Here is a 15,060-nt window from a genome sequence, read left to right on the forward strand (position 1 = left end):
CCATACATTTTGGGGAATCTTTTATTTGTGGTCTTACAGTTAGTGTTTGCCTTGCGCTAGGAATGCCGTCTACCCCAATACATGATAATGCTGGTCAATAAATGACTCGCGTATAAATGCATTTCATTGTGGGAGGTGAGGGCCAGTGCACCTATTTGCATGAATGCCAGAACACCAGTGGCGGCTGGTGCTCAAAATTTTTAGGGGGGTGCAAGAAAACTTAAAAAAAAAAAAACATCAAATGCAGCCACTGTAACCATCAATTGTTGCCAGTGTGCCCCATCAATTGCTGCCAGTGTGCCCCATCAATTGCAGCCAGTGTGCTGCCAATTTGCCCCATCAATTGCCACCAGTGTGCTGCAAACATTCCCATAGACACCCTCCTAAACCTTGTGGACGGCCTTCCTAGAAGAGTTGAAGCTGTTATAACTGCAAAGGGCAGGGCCAGGGCCGCTGATAGGGGGGGACCACCAGTCCTCCTGTAGGGGGTCCGGGCACACAGGGGGCCCAAACAGAAGGGGGAATTAGTGTGGTTTGGCGGAGGGGCTGTTACAGAATTATGCCCTGTGCAGCTCTCTGCAGCAGCCGAAAGCCATTTTCTACTCCTCATGCCAGCTTTCAGCTGCTGCAGGTAGAGACACAGACACAGTGCATCATTCCTGTAATTGCTTCCCCAACACTGACACTGATTCCCCTCCCTGTTCTGCCTGCTTCTGACCCCCCCCCCCCTGTGTGTCCCTCACTGTGAATATATATTTTGTTATGTAAAAAACTAAATAAAAGGGCTAATTCACATAGGTTCAATATTATGTTTGTGTCCACTAATAATGAATTTAGTGTATTTTTTTGTGAAAATATGGTCTTGATATATTAGGAGGGCCCTGCCAGTTAGGCTGTATGGGGCCCTGTGATTTCTAACAGCAGCTCTGGGCGGGGCCAACTCAATATGGACTAAAGCTGGGATGCCATTAAAGTTCATGTGCATGTAAAGGCAGGTGTCCCAAATCCCAATACCTTTGGTAATCTAGTGTATATTGAACAATATATGCAGTTCTTTTAGTGATGTTTGGGGGATGAATTTGAGGCCCCCTTTAGCTCATAAGTTGACAACCACAGTGCTAAACCCTCCCCATTATGGAAACTACCATAGACCTAAGCTAAATACAAGTTTATGTATATACTCCTATCCAGGGCCGCCATCAGGGGGGTACAGGCAGCACACCTGTATATATATATATATATATATATATATTTTTTTTATTATTATTATTAAAGGGCTCAGAGGTCCACAGGGCCCCATGTGGCAAACCCCCTTTTTTTTATATAAATGTTTATTTTTTTTATTTTTGTTTATATATTTTTTTTTATTTTTATTTTTTTTATTAAAGGGCCCTGATGGCAACCCCCTTTTTTTTATTTTTTATAAATGTTTATTTTTATTTTTTTTATATATTTTTTTATTTATTTTTTATTACAGGGCCCAGAGGTTTCTTTATTATTATTATTATTATTATTATTATTATTATTAAAGGGCCCAGAAGTCCCGGATGGCAACCCCCCTTTTTTGTAATTTCTTTTTATAAAAAAAAAAATATATATTTGTGTGTGTGTGTGTGTATATATATATATATATATATTTTATATATATTTTATTAAAGGGCCCAGAGGTCCCCAGGCCCCCGGATGGCTACCCCCCTTTTTTTTAATATATATTTTTCTTTATTTCTTCTTTTTTTTGTAAAGGTCCCCCCCCCCCCGCTTCTCAATTCGCGGCAGCACCCCCCGCTTCTGAATTTCTGGCGGCAGCACCCCCCCCCCCCGGTTCTCTGCGCTCCAGGAGGGCCCATGCCTGAAGCTGTGTAAGGGCCCCATAATTCCTGATGGCGGCCCTGCTCCTATCCAAGAGATCTAAAAAAAAAAAAAGAACAGGAATAACGAATAAAGGATAAATAAATAATGACCAATTGTGCTATTTTGTGTTCTCTTTAGTCTTTACTAGGCACATATTTATGTCCTACACCCTCCCCATTATGGGAACTACCATGAAGCTAAGCTAAAGGCAAATGTGGGATATAGCGCTATAAGAGAGAGAAAACACAAAAAACAAAAGACAAAGATAAATGACTAATAAACCAAAGTGCAGCTGTGTGTGCTCGTTGGTGTTTACTGAGCTTATTAAATCCTCATTTCATTGATCTCTATTTGTTTTTCCACATTTAGATCTCTGTACGTGTTATTTATATAACCGGTTAAACTTTTGAGCCAATAATAATTGCTGACAGCGGGAAGCCGCCACGTATAAAAGCGGTATTATTACACCGAACGAGAATTGTTCTTGGGTGCTCATCCTCAGTTGTATAGAAACGTATTAATCACTTTATCCAGTTCACGGCTGCCCCATAGAAGATTTAATGCTATAGGGCGACCGTTATGTGCGGAATCACATACAGTGGAACCTTGGATTACAAGTATAATCTGTTCCAGGAGAATGCTCGCCATCCAAAGCACTCGCTTATCAAAGCGAGTTTCCCCATTGAAGTCAATGGAAACGAAAATAATTTGTTCCGCATTGACTTCAATGGGATGCAATACCGCATGCGGCCAGATGCCGGGGACGCCGGAGAGCCTCGGAAACGGACGAAAAGGCGTGAGGACACTTCGGCTGACCTCAACAAACCTCGGAAAGACTTCCTACCCGAGATTTGCCGAGGTCAGCCGTGGTGTCCTCGGGCCTTTCCGTGCATTTCTGAACAGCAGCTGCGATCGGCGACGTTTCACTCTGCTCGGCTCCGCCCCCCCCCCCACCTCAGGCCAAAAGCGGTACTGCAAACCGCTTTGGCCTGAATCCTGATCGTTTTGCGAGACAACACTCGCAAACCGAGTCACGATTTTTTAAATTACAGTGCTCGTATTGCGAAACGCTTGTTAACCGCGTTACTCGCAATCCGAGGTTCAACTGTATATATACACGATTCTGCACTTCTTGTCAGTTAAACCGACGCAGTGCCGAATCGCAAAAAGTGCTCTGGTCAGGAAGGGGGTAAATTCCGGGGCTGAAGTGGTTAATAAAGATGGGAAGATGCAAGTTCCTCTTCTGATTCTGAAGACAGTTTGTGGTTAAAGATAAGTGAGAAGAAGACCAGCTAGGGCCGGGATCATCCAGTGATGGCGTGAAAGGTGATAGGCCTTGTCTGTGACTGTGCTGGATGGATAAGCAGTGGTTTTGCTGATGAAGTCCCCTCCACATGTGTTTGTTGGTGGAGGAATTCCTGTCACATTGACGAAGGTCACATTGAGGTATCTGCTGATCCAGGCTTGATAGGCTGTCACCAGGGTGTACACTCCGGGGCGGTTGGGAGCCGCGCAATCTTCTCCCCAGCTTACAACTCCAACCTGGTACCAGACGCCATGAACTTTACACACCAGAGGTCCTCCGGAATCACCCTAGAAAACATCAAGAATTGTCAGCTGTATTGGTGTCTATCTTTCTAGGTCTCGCATGGCCAACCCAAATCAAACATTGGACCAAACTGATGGAAAAAACCTTCAAGGGGGTGCATTATGTCTATAGATATCAGCTTGAGGCCCCCTTCAATTTAAGTTCTCAATCTAGCTGAAGGCACCAGAGAAGCAGTGAGAGGGCCATGTCTACCTGTATCAAGTTTCTTCAGATTTCTCTGCTATGCTAAAAAGTGTGCTGGGGAACTTGGGAGAAGCTGCCAAAGGACTTTGCAGGAGACCTCATTATTCAATAGACATGTGCAATTCATTTAGTTATGAATTCCTTTTTTTAACAAATTCATTAATTCCGAAATGTCCTAATTTCCGAAATTTCAAATTTCCAAATTTCAGAAATTTTCCTATTTTGAAATTTTCGAATTTCCGAATTTTCGAAAATTTTGAAATTCAACATTTCGGAAATTCGAAAATTTCCGAAATTGGAAATTACGGAATATTTAAATTTCGGAAATTTGGAGGCTCGTTATTAATTCAACATTTTAAGGTACCCATGACTGATCACATAGGGAATTCTACTGAGAACACAAGAAGCTTTTGCTCTTCAATTGTTATTGGGAGGTTGCTACTAAAATATTAGGACCCCCAAACAGCTGCTGTTAAAGGGCCACCAACTTTTGGGAGGCTGCTACTAAGCAAATGTAGGGCCACCAATAACCATGATGCTACCAGAAGGTCTCAATGATATTTTTCTTTTTTGGGTGACCTCTAACCCCCTCTCCAACTTTTATTGAATGAGCGAAGTACAGAAAAGACTAAAGCCCTGTACACACGATCGGCTCGTCTGATAAAAACGGACCGATGCACCGTTTCCATCGGACGAACCGATCGTGTGTGGGCCCCATCGTTTTTTTTATCCATCGGTGAAAAAAAATAGAACCTGTTTTTCTTATGGTTAAAAAAACGATAGAAAAAAAACAGGTGTCTGTGGGGAAATCTATCGGTCAAAAATCAGGTGCAGGTGCTAATAACATTCACACCATTCAGAGCACTGCCGGCAGCCTGTTGTACTCTATGGGAGGCTGACAGCTGCTGAGGCTGAATGGGGCTGGAGGTTGCATTGAGCAATAGTATTGGCCCAGGGATGAATGCCCAGAATGCAAGCGGTCTGCATTAAATATAAGAACTTCTCAGTACATCACCCAGCCTTGCACGACCCTACAAGCTGAGCCCCTTTAGGTGTCACCCACCTGACATGCATCCTTCAGCCCATCTCTGTAGCCAGAACATATCTTTTCATCTTGGATAATAACTGTATTGTTGTTTTCATTGCTGTTCACGTGATACATCAGGTCACAAGTTTTGTAGTCGATGAGTGGAGTCATCACTTGCTGGAGGATCCCATCTACAGGTGAATCCCCTGGGGGACATGAACAGCAAGAAGATGATAATCTGAAGGACACAACTACTGTAAACATCTAAAGATCGCACAGGCTCTTTGGGGATAATATACGGAAGTGGACAATTTCACTGGTCTTTGACTGTCAATGCTCTCTCAGGCTTAGATACAGTACGTCCTGTAATATGGAATATCTCATGGTTGGTACTTCCTAAAGACGATTGCAATAAATCTGTAAGGATAATTGGAAATACAGCTAACGGTCATTTTACCTTGTAATGTAGTGACCTTGTCAAGTCTCTGGTGTGAGGCCGGGTTGCTGAGGGGGCGCCCCTTGCGGCTAAGTGCAATGTTCCCCTGGGAGTGATACAGGAGATACGGTGCCAGTGTTGCCAACCGTCCGTATTTTTACGGACAGTTCGTAAAAACGGGCACTTTTTTCCCCCATTCGTAAATGTCCGTGGTTGTGGAAATTTGTGGAAATTTGCCAGTAAAAATAGCCGAGATCGGTTTGGCTTGGAACTGCGCATGGAAATTGGAGGCAGGGGGTGATTGGAGGCAGGGGGTGATGGTGTCTGCAGTGACACCGCAGAGGGGGATGGAGCAGGGGGCAATGGAGGCAGGGGGAGATTGGAGGCAGGGGGTGTTAGTGGCAGGGGGTGATTGGAGGCAGGGGGTGTTAGTGGCAGGGGGTGATTGGAGGCAGGGGGTGTTGGTGGCACCGCAGAGATTAAGGACTCAGAGCGCAGAGGACAGGTAAGTGCCGGGCGGGGGATGCACACTGGCAGCATTTGATGGGGCACAGTAGCGGCAATTGATGGGGCACACTGGCGGCAATTGATGTGGCACACTGGCGGCAATTGATGGGGCACACTGGCGGCAATTTATGGGGCACACTAGCGACAATTGATGGGGCACACTGGCAGTAATTTATGGGGCACACTGGCGGCAATTGATGGGGCACACTGGCAGTAATTTATGGGGCACACTGGCGGCAATTGATGGGGCACACTGGCAGTAATTGATGGGGCACACTGGCAGCAGTTGATGGGGCACACTGGTGGCAATTGATGGGGCACACTGGCAGTAATATATGGGGCACACTGGCAGCAATTGATGGGCACACTTCAGTGATATATGGGGCACACTGGCAGCAATTGATGGACACAGTGGCGGCAATTGATGGGTACAGTAGTGACAATTGATGGGCAAACTGGCAGCAATTGATGGGCACAGTAGCAGCGTTTGATGGCACAGTGGTGGCAATTTATGGGCACAGTGGCTGCGTTAGATGTTTTTTTTTTTTTTTCATTTTTTTTTGCGCCCCCCCCCAAAAAAAATTGAGCACCAGCCGCCACTGGTCTTCCAGCAACTGTCTTCCAGCTTCTTTCTCAAGTCTCCCCTTTCTTAGTTTAACTATTTTTCTATTTTAGAATGCCTTCTTCATTTAAATTCTACAGTTGATTTTTATGAAATGCTATTGGTTATCAGCAGCAGGTGAGAAGCCAAGGAGAAGAAGAAGACGATACAATTGAAGCCACTGCAATTAAATATTGTTTGTGAATAACAAAGAGGTGAAAGGTGTTTTAGTTACATTGTTGTGGACTTACCATTGTAAGATGTTGTCCCCCAGCCGGTCACCCAGCACTCCATTCCACAGGGGAAGGTGACAGAAGAAGATGGCAGGCAGATTGGCATGATATATTTATCATAGCTGACTGGGTGTGCCAACTTCACCAGGGCGATGTCCCCAACGTCTCCGGTCTTTGCATAGTTCTCATTAACAATGACAGACTCTACGTTGACGGAGGTGCTGGAAATAGACCCAAACAGCTTGTAGGGGCCGAGATACACTTTAAGAAGCTCTACTTCGAGTGGCCTACAAAGAGACAAGGAAAGATCATCACTACGGCGCCATCTACTGTACAAATATCACCACTGAAAATAAAGATCCTTCTGAAATCCACCCTTCCTTTACACACACCCAGAGACAATTGGAATGCTTTGATCTATTGCCAATTGTCTTTTTACAATCAGAAACATTTTTCAAATATTCCTCTGCCTTTTCTTTCCCTGAGTGCTGAGAGGTGACTTCCCAGGCCCCGGCCGGTGTTAACATTGCTTTATTTACAACACACCTGCTGTGTTTACATTGTAACTTCAGGCGCTGAAATCGAGGAAGGTATCTGTTCTTATAGTCCTCGTTGAATATTTCTTCAGTGCCATGAACCATAAATGATCATTTATATGCTGCAACACAGTCTTGTACAGATGTACTGCAGGGCTCGACAAATCTCGGTCGCCAGGTCGCCATGGCGACTAGAATTTTTTTTTAAGGCTGAAAATACCCCCCTCGGCTTATAGTCGAGTCAGTGTACCTGATATTCGTGACAGGCTATGGGCGTCCATTGTTTAAAAGTCACGGCTTCCTATTGACGCCGTTCCGTGATAGGCGTTTTCCAGCAGACACTGACTGTGTTCAGTGTTCCGCCTATCACGGACGTTCTCTCATCCGAGGATGAAACACAGTGAACACAGTGTCTGCTGGGAAACTGAGTCCGAGGATGAGAGAACATCAGTGATAGGCAGAACACTGAACACAGTGGGCCAGATCCACAAAGATCTGCCTATCTTTAGGCAGGCCTAGCGTATCTCAGATACACTACGCCGCTGTAACTTAGAGCGTATTTTCCGTATCCAGAAAGAATTTGCGCCGTAAGTTACGGCGGCGTAGTGTAAATGTGTCGGCGTAAGGGCGCGCAATTCAAATGGATAAGATGTGGGCGTGTTTTATGATAATACATCTTGACCCCACGTAAATGACGTTTTTTTTTAACGGAGCATGCGCCGTCCGTGGGGTATCCCAGTGTGCATGCTCGAAATCACGTTGCAAATAGTCAATGCTTTCGACGTGAACGTAATTTACGCAAAGCCCTATTCGCAAACGTTTTACGCAAACTACGTACACGACGGAAAATTTGACGCTGTTCCGACGTCCATACTTAACATTGCGTACGCCTCATAGAACAAGGGGTAATGTTACGCCGAAAAAAGCCTTACGTAAACGACGTAAAAAAAATTCGCCGCTTGGACGTACGTTTGTGGATCGGCGTATCTACCTAATTTGCATATTCCTTGCGTAAATCTTCGGGAGCGCCACCTAGCGGCCAGTGTAAATATGCACCTAAGATCCGACGGCGTACTAAGACGTACGTCAGTCGGATCGAGCCCACATTCAGTCGTATCTTGTTTTGTGGATACAAAACAAAGATACGACGGGGCATCGTAGAACTTACGCGGCGTATCAATAGATACGCCGGCGTAAGTTCTTTGTGGATCTGGCCCAGTGTCTGCTGGGAAACGCCTATCACAGAACGGGACCCGGAGGCCGCGACTTTTAAATAACGGACGCCCACAGCCTGTCACGAATATCAGGTACACTGACTCGGCACAGTGAGATTGTAATGGGCACAGTGATGTTGCAATGGGCAGAGTGAGATTGGGTACAGTGAGGTAGTAATCGGCACAGTGAGGTTGGGCACAGGGAGGTTGGGCACAGTGAGGTGTGCAAATGGGCACAGTGAGGCGTGCAAATGGGCACAGTGAGATTGGGTACAGTGAGGTAGTAATGGGCACAGTGAGGTTGGGCACAGTGAGGTGTGCAAATGGGCACAGTGAGGCGTGCAAATGGGAATTGTTGACCCTCTTTTCCGCTTACAGTAGCTGCTGCATTCTCACCCTAGGCTTATACTCGAGTCAATAAGTTTTACCATTTTTTTGTGGTAAAATGAGGTGCCTCGGCTTATATTCGGGTCGGCGAGTATATACGGTATATAGTGTTAAAATATTATCACAAATAAAGATAACATTGTATGCATGGTTATGATCAATCTACGAGGGTTCTTCACAAAGTCTCCACACTTTTTATTAACTCTATTAGATATAAAATAAAGTGTTGAAACTTTTTGAAGACCCCTCGTATTATTTATTTCCCTTTTTTACATATTTTTCAAATAAATAAAATAATAAGTAAACGAAAAAGAAACAATGCGGATGGAAACCCAATGTACCATTTTTTTATTTTTGATATTAGATTCCCTTTAACGTGAGGCCTACAAGTAGCTTCCCATCAAAGATAACTAGCCATCTTCTTCTTTTGCCCCTTTAGGCGAAGCAGTCAGCCTGCGCCTGAAGAGGTGGGCAGATCCCGCGTCTATTGTTCAAAAAACAATTTAATTTATTCCGTCCCTCTGCCAAGCGCACATCTTTGGATCAGAAGATAAAGATGCAGTTGGCAAATGTTTCTTGAGAACAATGGGAAAAATGATGAGACATTCGGCTGTTTGGTTGGAAACTCCCCGAAATCCCTGAAAGGCATCTTACACCCAGATATTGCCCCATGGGAATACGGTTTAATAATAATATATGCGATATAATGATGAGAAAAACTTGACGTTTTTATTTCATCAAAATTTCTGCAAATGTATCCATTCAACCCAAATTGTGCGTACTTGGTGCAATGCATTGTAGTTAATAAGGAAAGTTTATATGGAAGGTTGTTTTTAGTGTTTCAATAGTGCTTTAATAAGAAGTAGGGAAGTTCCTATCAGCCATACTGGACAGGAACCTTAAGTTTGGTGATAACCTTCAGGGCCGGCCCTACCATGGGACCCGATGGTACCATTGTTCCAGGCAGCACTTTCAGGGGGGCAGAAAATTGCCGCCCACACGCCATGCCATTCCGCCAGCTCTGCTCTCCACTCCACTGTGGGGCTAATTGCCGCCCGACCGCTCCTCCCGTTCCGCTCTCCGCTCCACTGTGGGGTTAATTGCATGAATAGAGCCATAACAGGTCCTTTTTATACTCCTTTATACATGTATAGAGCCATAACAGGTCCTTTTTATACTCCTTTATACATGTATAGAGCCATAACAGGTCCTTTTTATACTCATTTATACATGAATAGAGCCATAACAGGTCCTTTTTATACTCCTTTATACATGAATAGAGCCATAACAGGTCCTTTTTATACTCCTTTATACATGTATAGAGCCATGATAGGTCCACTTTAGTTATCATGATATAAAATAATGGATGTGGGGGCATTTTGGTGGGCGTAATTTGTTTTGGGGGGGGGGCAGCATTTCATTCTTGGTACCAGGCAGCACAATGTCTTGGGCCGGCACTGATAACCTTCATTCTATACTAAAAACATAAGTTAAGCCACCAAAAAATTCTGTCTAATTTTATTGCAATCTGCCTTATTTTCTGTCCGGCTGACAAGGGTTTTACCAGACAGGAAGTAAGAGAAGATCTTCAAACAGAAATAAAAATCTGTCGGAGGTTCTAGCTTTCATCTTCTGTACTGAGGTAACAATTTTTTTATCAGTGTTGCTGGTGGTACATTCCCTTCACTTCCTGTCTGGTAAAATGTTGTCAGCAGGACAGGAAGTAAGGCATAAGGAAGGGATAATCTGTTTAACAACTTGGAGACCGCCCGCCGTTTACGTCGGTACTTTGACGTAGAATACTGGGGTTATGGCAGCAGTAAGCTGCCATAACCCCGGTATAATCCTAAATGGCAGACAGTCCTCTTTCTGATAAAAGTGGTCTCTGTGGTGGATTCGCCACAAGATGTTATCGGGGGTGGAGCCCCCCCTCCAGCCGCGCTACGGTCGTCTCCGCTTGTCTCCGCTGCTTACTGAAGCTGTTGTAGCAGCGGAGATGATCGAGTCCTCTCCCCACTGAGACATGGAGCCGAGTGAGGGGAAGATGGCCCCCACTGGGCTCCATGACATTGGATGACGGAAGCGACGTCAAACGTCACTTCCGCTAAATGGCCTTAAAGAGGATTTAATTTTTTTTTTTTTAAAGCTACGTATTTATTTTTTATTGCATCGAAGTGTAAATGTGAGACGTGAGGATTTTTTTGACCCCAGATCTCACATTTAGGAGGTCCTGTCATGCTTTTTTCTATTACAATCGGTCATTCGGAGGCCCCACCCCTTGTGACGTCATTGCATCCATCATGCCCAGGGCAGTGACTTCACAAGGGGCTGGGCCTCCAGTGGACGTCAGCGGGTGGCCCCCCGCCCCATGCCAATATTAGTCATTTCACACGACGGACCCAGTATTACATCGGGAGATCACATTGAGTCAACATAGTAAGAAGAACAGAGAGAGAAGACCCGACAAAAGAGCGAGAAGACATCGGAGAAAGGAGACCCAGCAGAAGAGGGAGTAGAAAGTGCAGAGAGGAGAAGAACCAGAGAGGGAGGAGAACCGGCAGAGGGAGAAGACATCACCAGAAGAGAGAGAAGAGCTGGGGAGGGGAGAAGATGTCGAAAGAGACGTCAGAGCTGCCTTAAAAAATACTTTAAAAACCTGTGTAATGTGTTTTTAATTTTGACTCCTTTTTTTAGGTGAATGGGTAGGGGTACAATGTCCCCCATACTCATTCACATAGGGTGGCGGGCCGGGATCTGGGGGCCCCCTTACTAAAGGGGCTTCCAGATTCCGATAAGCCACCCGCAGATCCCAACAACCAATGGCTAGGGTTGTCAGGAAGAGGTCCTTGTCCGCATCAACATGGAGGCAACCCCCCAATGTTGAGGTTATGCAGCCTGGTATGGTTCAGGAGGGGGTGGGGCCACTCGCTCATCCCCACCCCCTTTCCTGACCTTCCGGGCTACATGCTCGGATAAGGATCTGGTATGGATTTTGGAGGGGACCCCACTCCCCTTTTTGGCGTGGGGATTCCCACTTAAAATCCATGTCAGACTGAAGGGTCTGGTAGGGTCTTGGAGGGGAACCAATGCCGTTTTTTTTTATTTGGCGTGGAGTTTCCCCTAAAGATTCATAACAGACACAAAGTGCCTGGCATTGTCGGGGATCAAAGTTGGATCCTCTTTCACTGAAGTCGGACAGATGTTGGACTTCAAGTCGCAGGGCAAGGTCGGATCCACAGTGGTACGACTGTCATGTCATACCAGTGTGAGCCCAGCCTTAAAGTAGTTCTAAAGGCTGGAGGGGTTTTACCTTCATGCATTGAAGGTAAAAACCTTCTTTGTACAGCCCCCCAATCCTTACCTGAGCCCCCTCCGATCGAGCAATGTCCACACTAGCTTCTGCTGTTTGGAGACTCTCCCTCCTCATTGGCTGAGACAGCAACGGGAGCCGGTTTGCTCCCACTGCTGTCAATCACAGCCAGTGAGTCAATGAGGAGAGAGTGGGGGAGGTTGGGCTGACCTGTGGCTCTCTGTGTCTTATGAGAGCGAGCATTCAGCAGTGCCCCCAGGTCAAGCAGCTTTCTCTGGAGTCACTGTTTGAGGGGAAGCGTCTGCGGGTGACCCGAAAGATAAGAGTATCGGGGCTTCTCTTTGCAAAGCCACTGCACAAAGCAGGTAAGTATACCATGTTTGTTATTTTTTTTTAAAAAACACAAAGCTTTAATATCATTTTAAGAAAATGGCTGATAAGGACTTGGACAGTAAATAAAATATGAATATCAAAAGAAGCTTTTAAACGATACCAAGCTACTTTTGACATACAGATTTTATTTAACGTCCGAGTCCTCATCAGTCATTTTCTTAAAGTGATTGTAAAGTCTCAGGTTTTTAATTAAAAATAACAAACATGCTTTACTTATCTGCTCGGTTGCACAGAGCAGCCCCGATCCTCCTCTTTTCAGGTCCCTCTTTGGTTCCCCTGGCCCCTCCCTCCTGTTGAGTTCCTCCCACAGCAAGCAGCTTGCTTTTGGGTCACCGAGTCGAGTCACATCTCCCTGTATCCATTCAGACATGGATCCCCAACCAGGCCCCTCCCCCTTTCTCTTCTTATTGGCTGACTGACTTTGATTGACAGCAGTGAGAGCCAATGGCGCCAGACTGCTGTCTCGGCCAATGAGGAGGGAAATCCTGGGCAACCGATATATTCCAACCACATAGCTGGATCTAGAGGGACCTCAAGTAAGTATTAGGGAGGCTAAGGGGGGCTGCTGCACACAGAAGGTTTTTTTATCTTAGATAAAAAACCTTCTGCCTTTGCAACCACTTTAAGTCCTGATGAAGGGGGCGAAGTGTGGCTCCTGAAATGCGTTGTTTTTAAATTAAACCTTATTATGGACTTCAACATTTTGGTATCACGCTCTAATCTTCTGATCCAGTTATTCGTGACAATATTGGCAGGTGAAGCACAAGCTGGAAATTTTACAATAGTAACTGGAATGGGGAATCGCTGAAAGTACATTAACCACTTGAGATCCGCGCTATGGTTCGAAAGACGTCCACAGCGCGGCTCTCAAGTGCCGAGTGGACGTCTTTAGACGTCCTGTTGTTGTTGCTCCCTGTGCGCGCCGCGGGGAAACAACGTGCCCGGCGCATCGCTCGGGAGCCGATGCGAGTGCCTGACGGCCGTGATGTCCGCCAGACACCCGCGATCGTCGGTGACACAGCAGGGACGTGGAGCTCTGTGTGTAATGATGGGGTGTAAACACAGAGCTCCACGTGCTGTCAGGGAGAGAGGAGACCGATCTTTATCCCTTGTACATAGGGACACAGCATCGGTCACCTCCCCCAGTCAGTCCCCTCCCCCCACACAGTAAGAACACAATGAGGGAATACATTTAACCCCTTCCTCACCCCCTAGTGTTAACCCATTCACTGCCAGTCACATTTATACAGTAATCAGTGCATTTTTATAGCACTGATCGCTGTATAAATGTGAATGGTCCCAAAATTGTGTCAAAAGTGTCCGATACGTCCGCCGCAATATCGCAGCCCTGACAAAAAAATCGCAAATCGCCGCCATTACAAGTAAAAAAAAAAAAAAAAATCATAAATCTATCCCCCATTTTGTAGGCGCTATAACTTTTGCGCAAACTAGTCGCTTATTGCGATTTTTTTTTTATACAAAAATACGTCGAAAAATACGTATCGGCCTTAACTGAGAACATTTTTTTTTTTTTTAAACAAATTGGGATATTTATTATAGCAACAAGTAAAAAATATATATATATTTTTTTTTAAATTGTCGCTCTTTTTTTGTTTATAGCGCAAAAAATAAAAACTGCAGAGGTGATCAAATACCACCAAAAGAAAGCTCTATTTGTGGGTAAAAAAGGACGTCAAGTTTGTTTGGGAGCCACGTCGCACGACCGCGCAAATGTCAGTTAAAGTGACGCAGTGCCGGAAGCTGAAATTTCGCCTGGGAACGAAGGGGGTTTATGTGCCCAGTAAGCAAGTGGTTAAGAAAACATCGGCATTAGCATGAGGTCAGCAATGAGGTCAGCAATGAGGTCAGCAATGAGGTCAGCAATGAGGTCAGTAATGAGGTCAGCAATGAGGTCAGTAATGAGGAAAGAAATGAGGACAGCAATGAGGTCAGTAATGAGGTCAGCAATGAGGTCAGCAATGAGGTCAGCAATGAGGTCAGCAATGAGGTCAGTAATGAGGTCAGCAATGAGGTCAGCAATGAGGTCAGTAATGAGGTCAGCAATGAGGTCAGCAATGAGGTCAGTAATGAGGTCAGCAATGAGGTCAGTAATGAGGTCAGCAATGAGGTCAGCAATGAGGTCAGCAATGAGGTCAGTAATGAGGTCAGTAATGAGGTCAGCAATGAGGTTAGCAATGAGGTCAGCAATGAGGTCAGTAATGAGGTCAGTAATGAGGTCAGCAATGAGGTTAGCAATGAGGTCAGCAATGAGGTCAGTAATGAGGTCAGCAATGAGGTCAGCAATGAGGTCAGCAATGAGGTTAGCAATGAGGTCAGCAATGAGGTCAGCAATGAGGACAGCAATGAGGTCAGTAATGAGGTCAGCAATGAGGTCAGTAATGAGAACAGCAATGAGGTCAGTAATGAGGTCAGCAATGAGGTCAGCAATGAGGACAGCAATGAGGTTAGCAATGAGGTCAGTAATGAGAACAGCAATGAGGTCAGCAATGAGGTCAGTAATGAGGTCAGCAATGAGGTCAGCAATGAGGTCAGTAATGAGGTCAGCAATGAGGTCAGTAATGAGGTCAGTAATGAGGTCAGCAATGAGGTCAGTAATGAGGTCAGCAATGAGGTCAGCAATGAGGTCAGTAATGAGGTCAGCAATGAGGTCAGCAATGAGGTCAGTAATGAGGTCAGCAATGAGGTCAGCAATGAGGTCAGCAATGAGGTCAGTAATGAGGTCAGCAATGAGGTCAGCAATGAGGTCAGTAAT

At 45.4% G+C, this 15,060-nt stretch overlaps 1 protein-coding gene across 1 annotated transcript in view; it reads right to left on the reverse strand.

Moving 5' to 3' along the window:
• Nucleotides 1–2,997: 2,997 nt before the first annotated feature.
• LOC120942867 (transmembrane protease serine 9-like) overlaps nucleotides 2,998–15,060 on the reverse strand; it is a 36,956-nt gene continuing 24,893 nt past the window's right edge. Inside the window, exons 8-10 of the mRNA XM_040355792.1 lie at nucleotides 6,466–6,734; nucleotides 4,707–4,876; nucleotides 2,998–3,444 (exon numbers count right to left, since the gene is read on the reverse strand). Of these exons, the coding sequence (XP_040211726.1) occupies nucleotides 3,118–3,444; nucleotides 4,707–4,876; nucleotides 6,466–6,734 (766 nt within the window). The 3' untranslated portion in view covers nucleotides 2,998–3,117. The remainder of the gene's footprint in view (nucleotides 3,445–4,706; nucleotides 4,877–6,465; nucleotides 6,735–15,060) is intronic.

The sequence above is a fragment of the Rana temporaria genome, chromosome 6, assembly GCF_905171775.1.
Source record: "Rana temporaria chromosome 6, aRanTem1.1, whole genome shotgun sequence".
NCBI classification, from domain to species: Eukaryota; Metazoa; Chordata; class Amphibia; order Anura; family Ranidae; genus Rana; species Rana temporaria.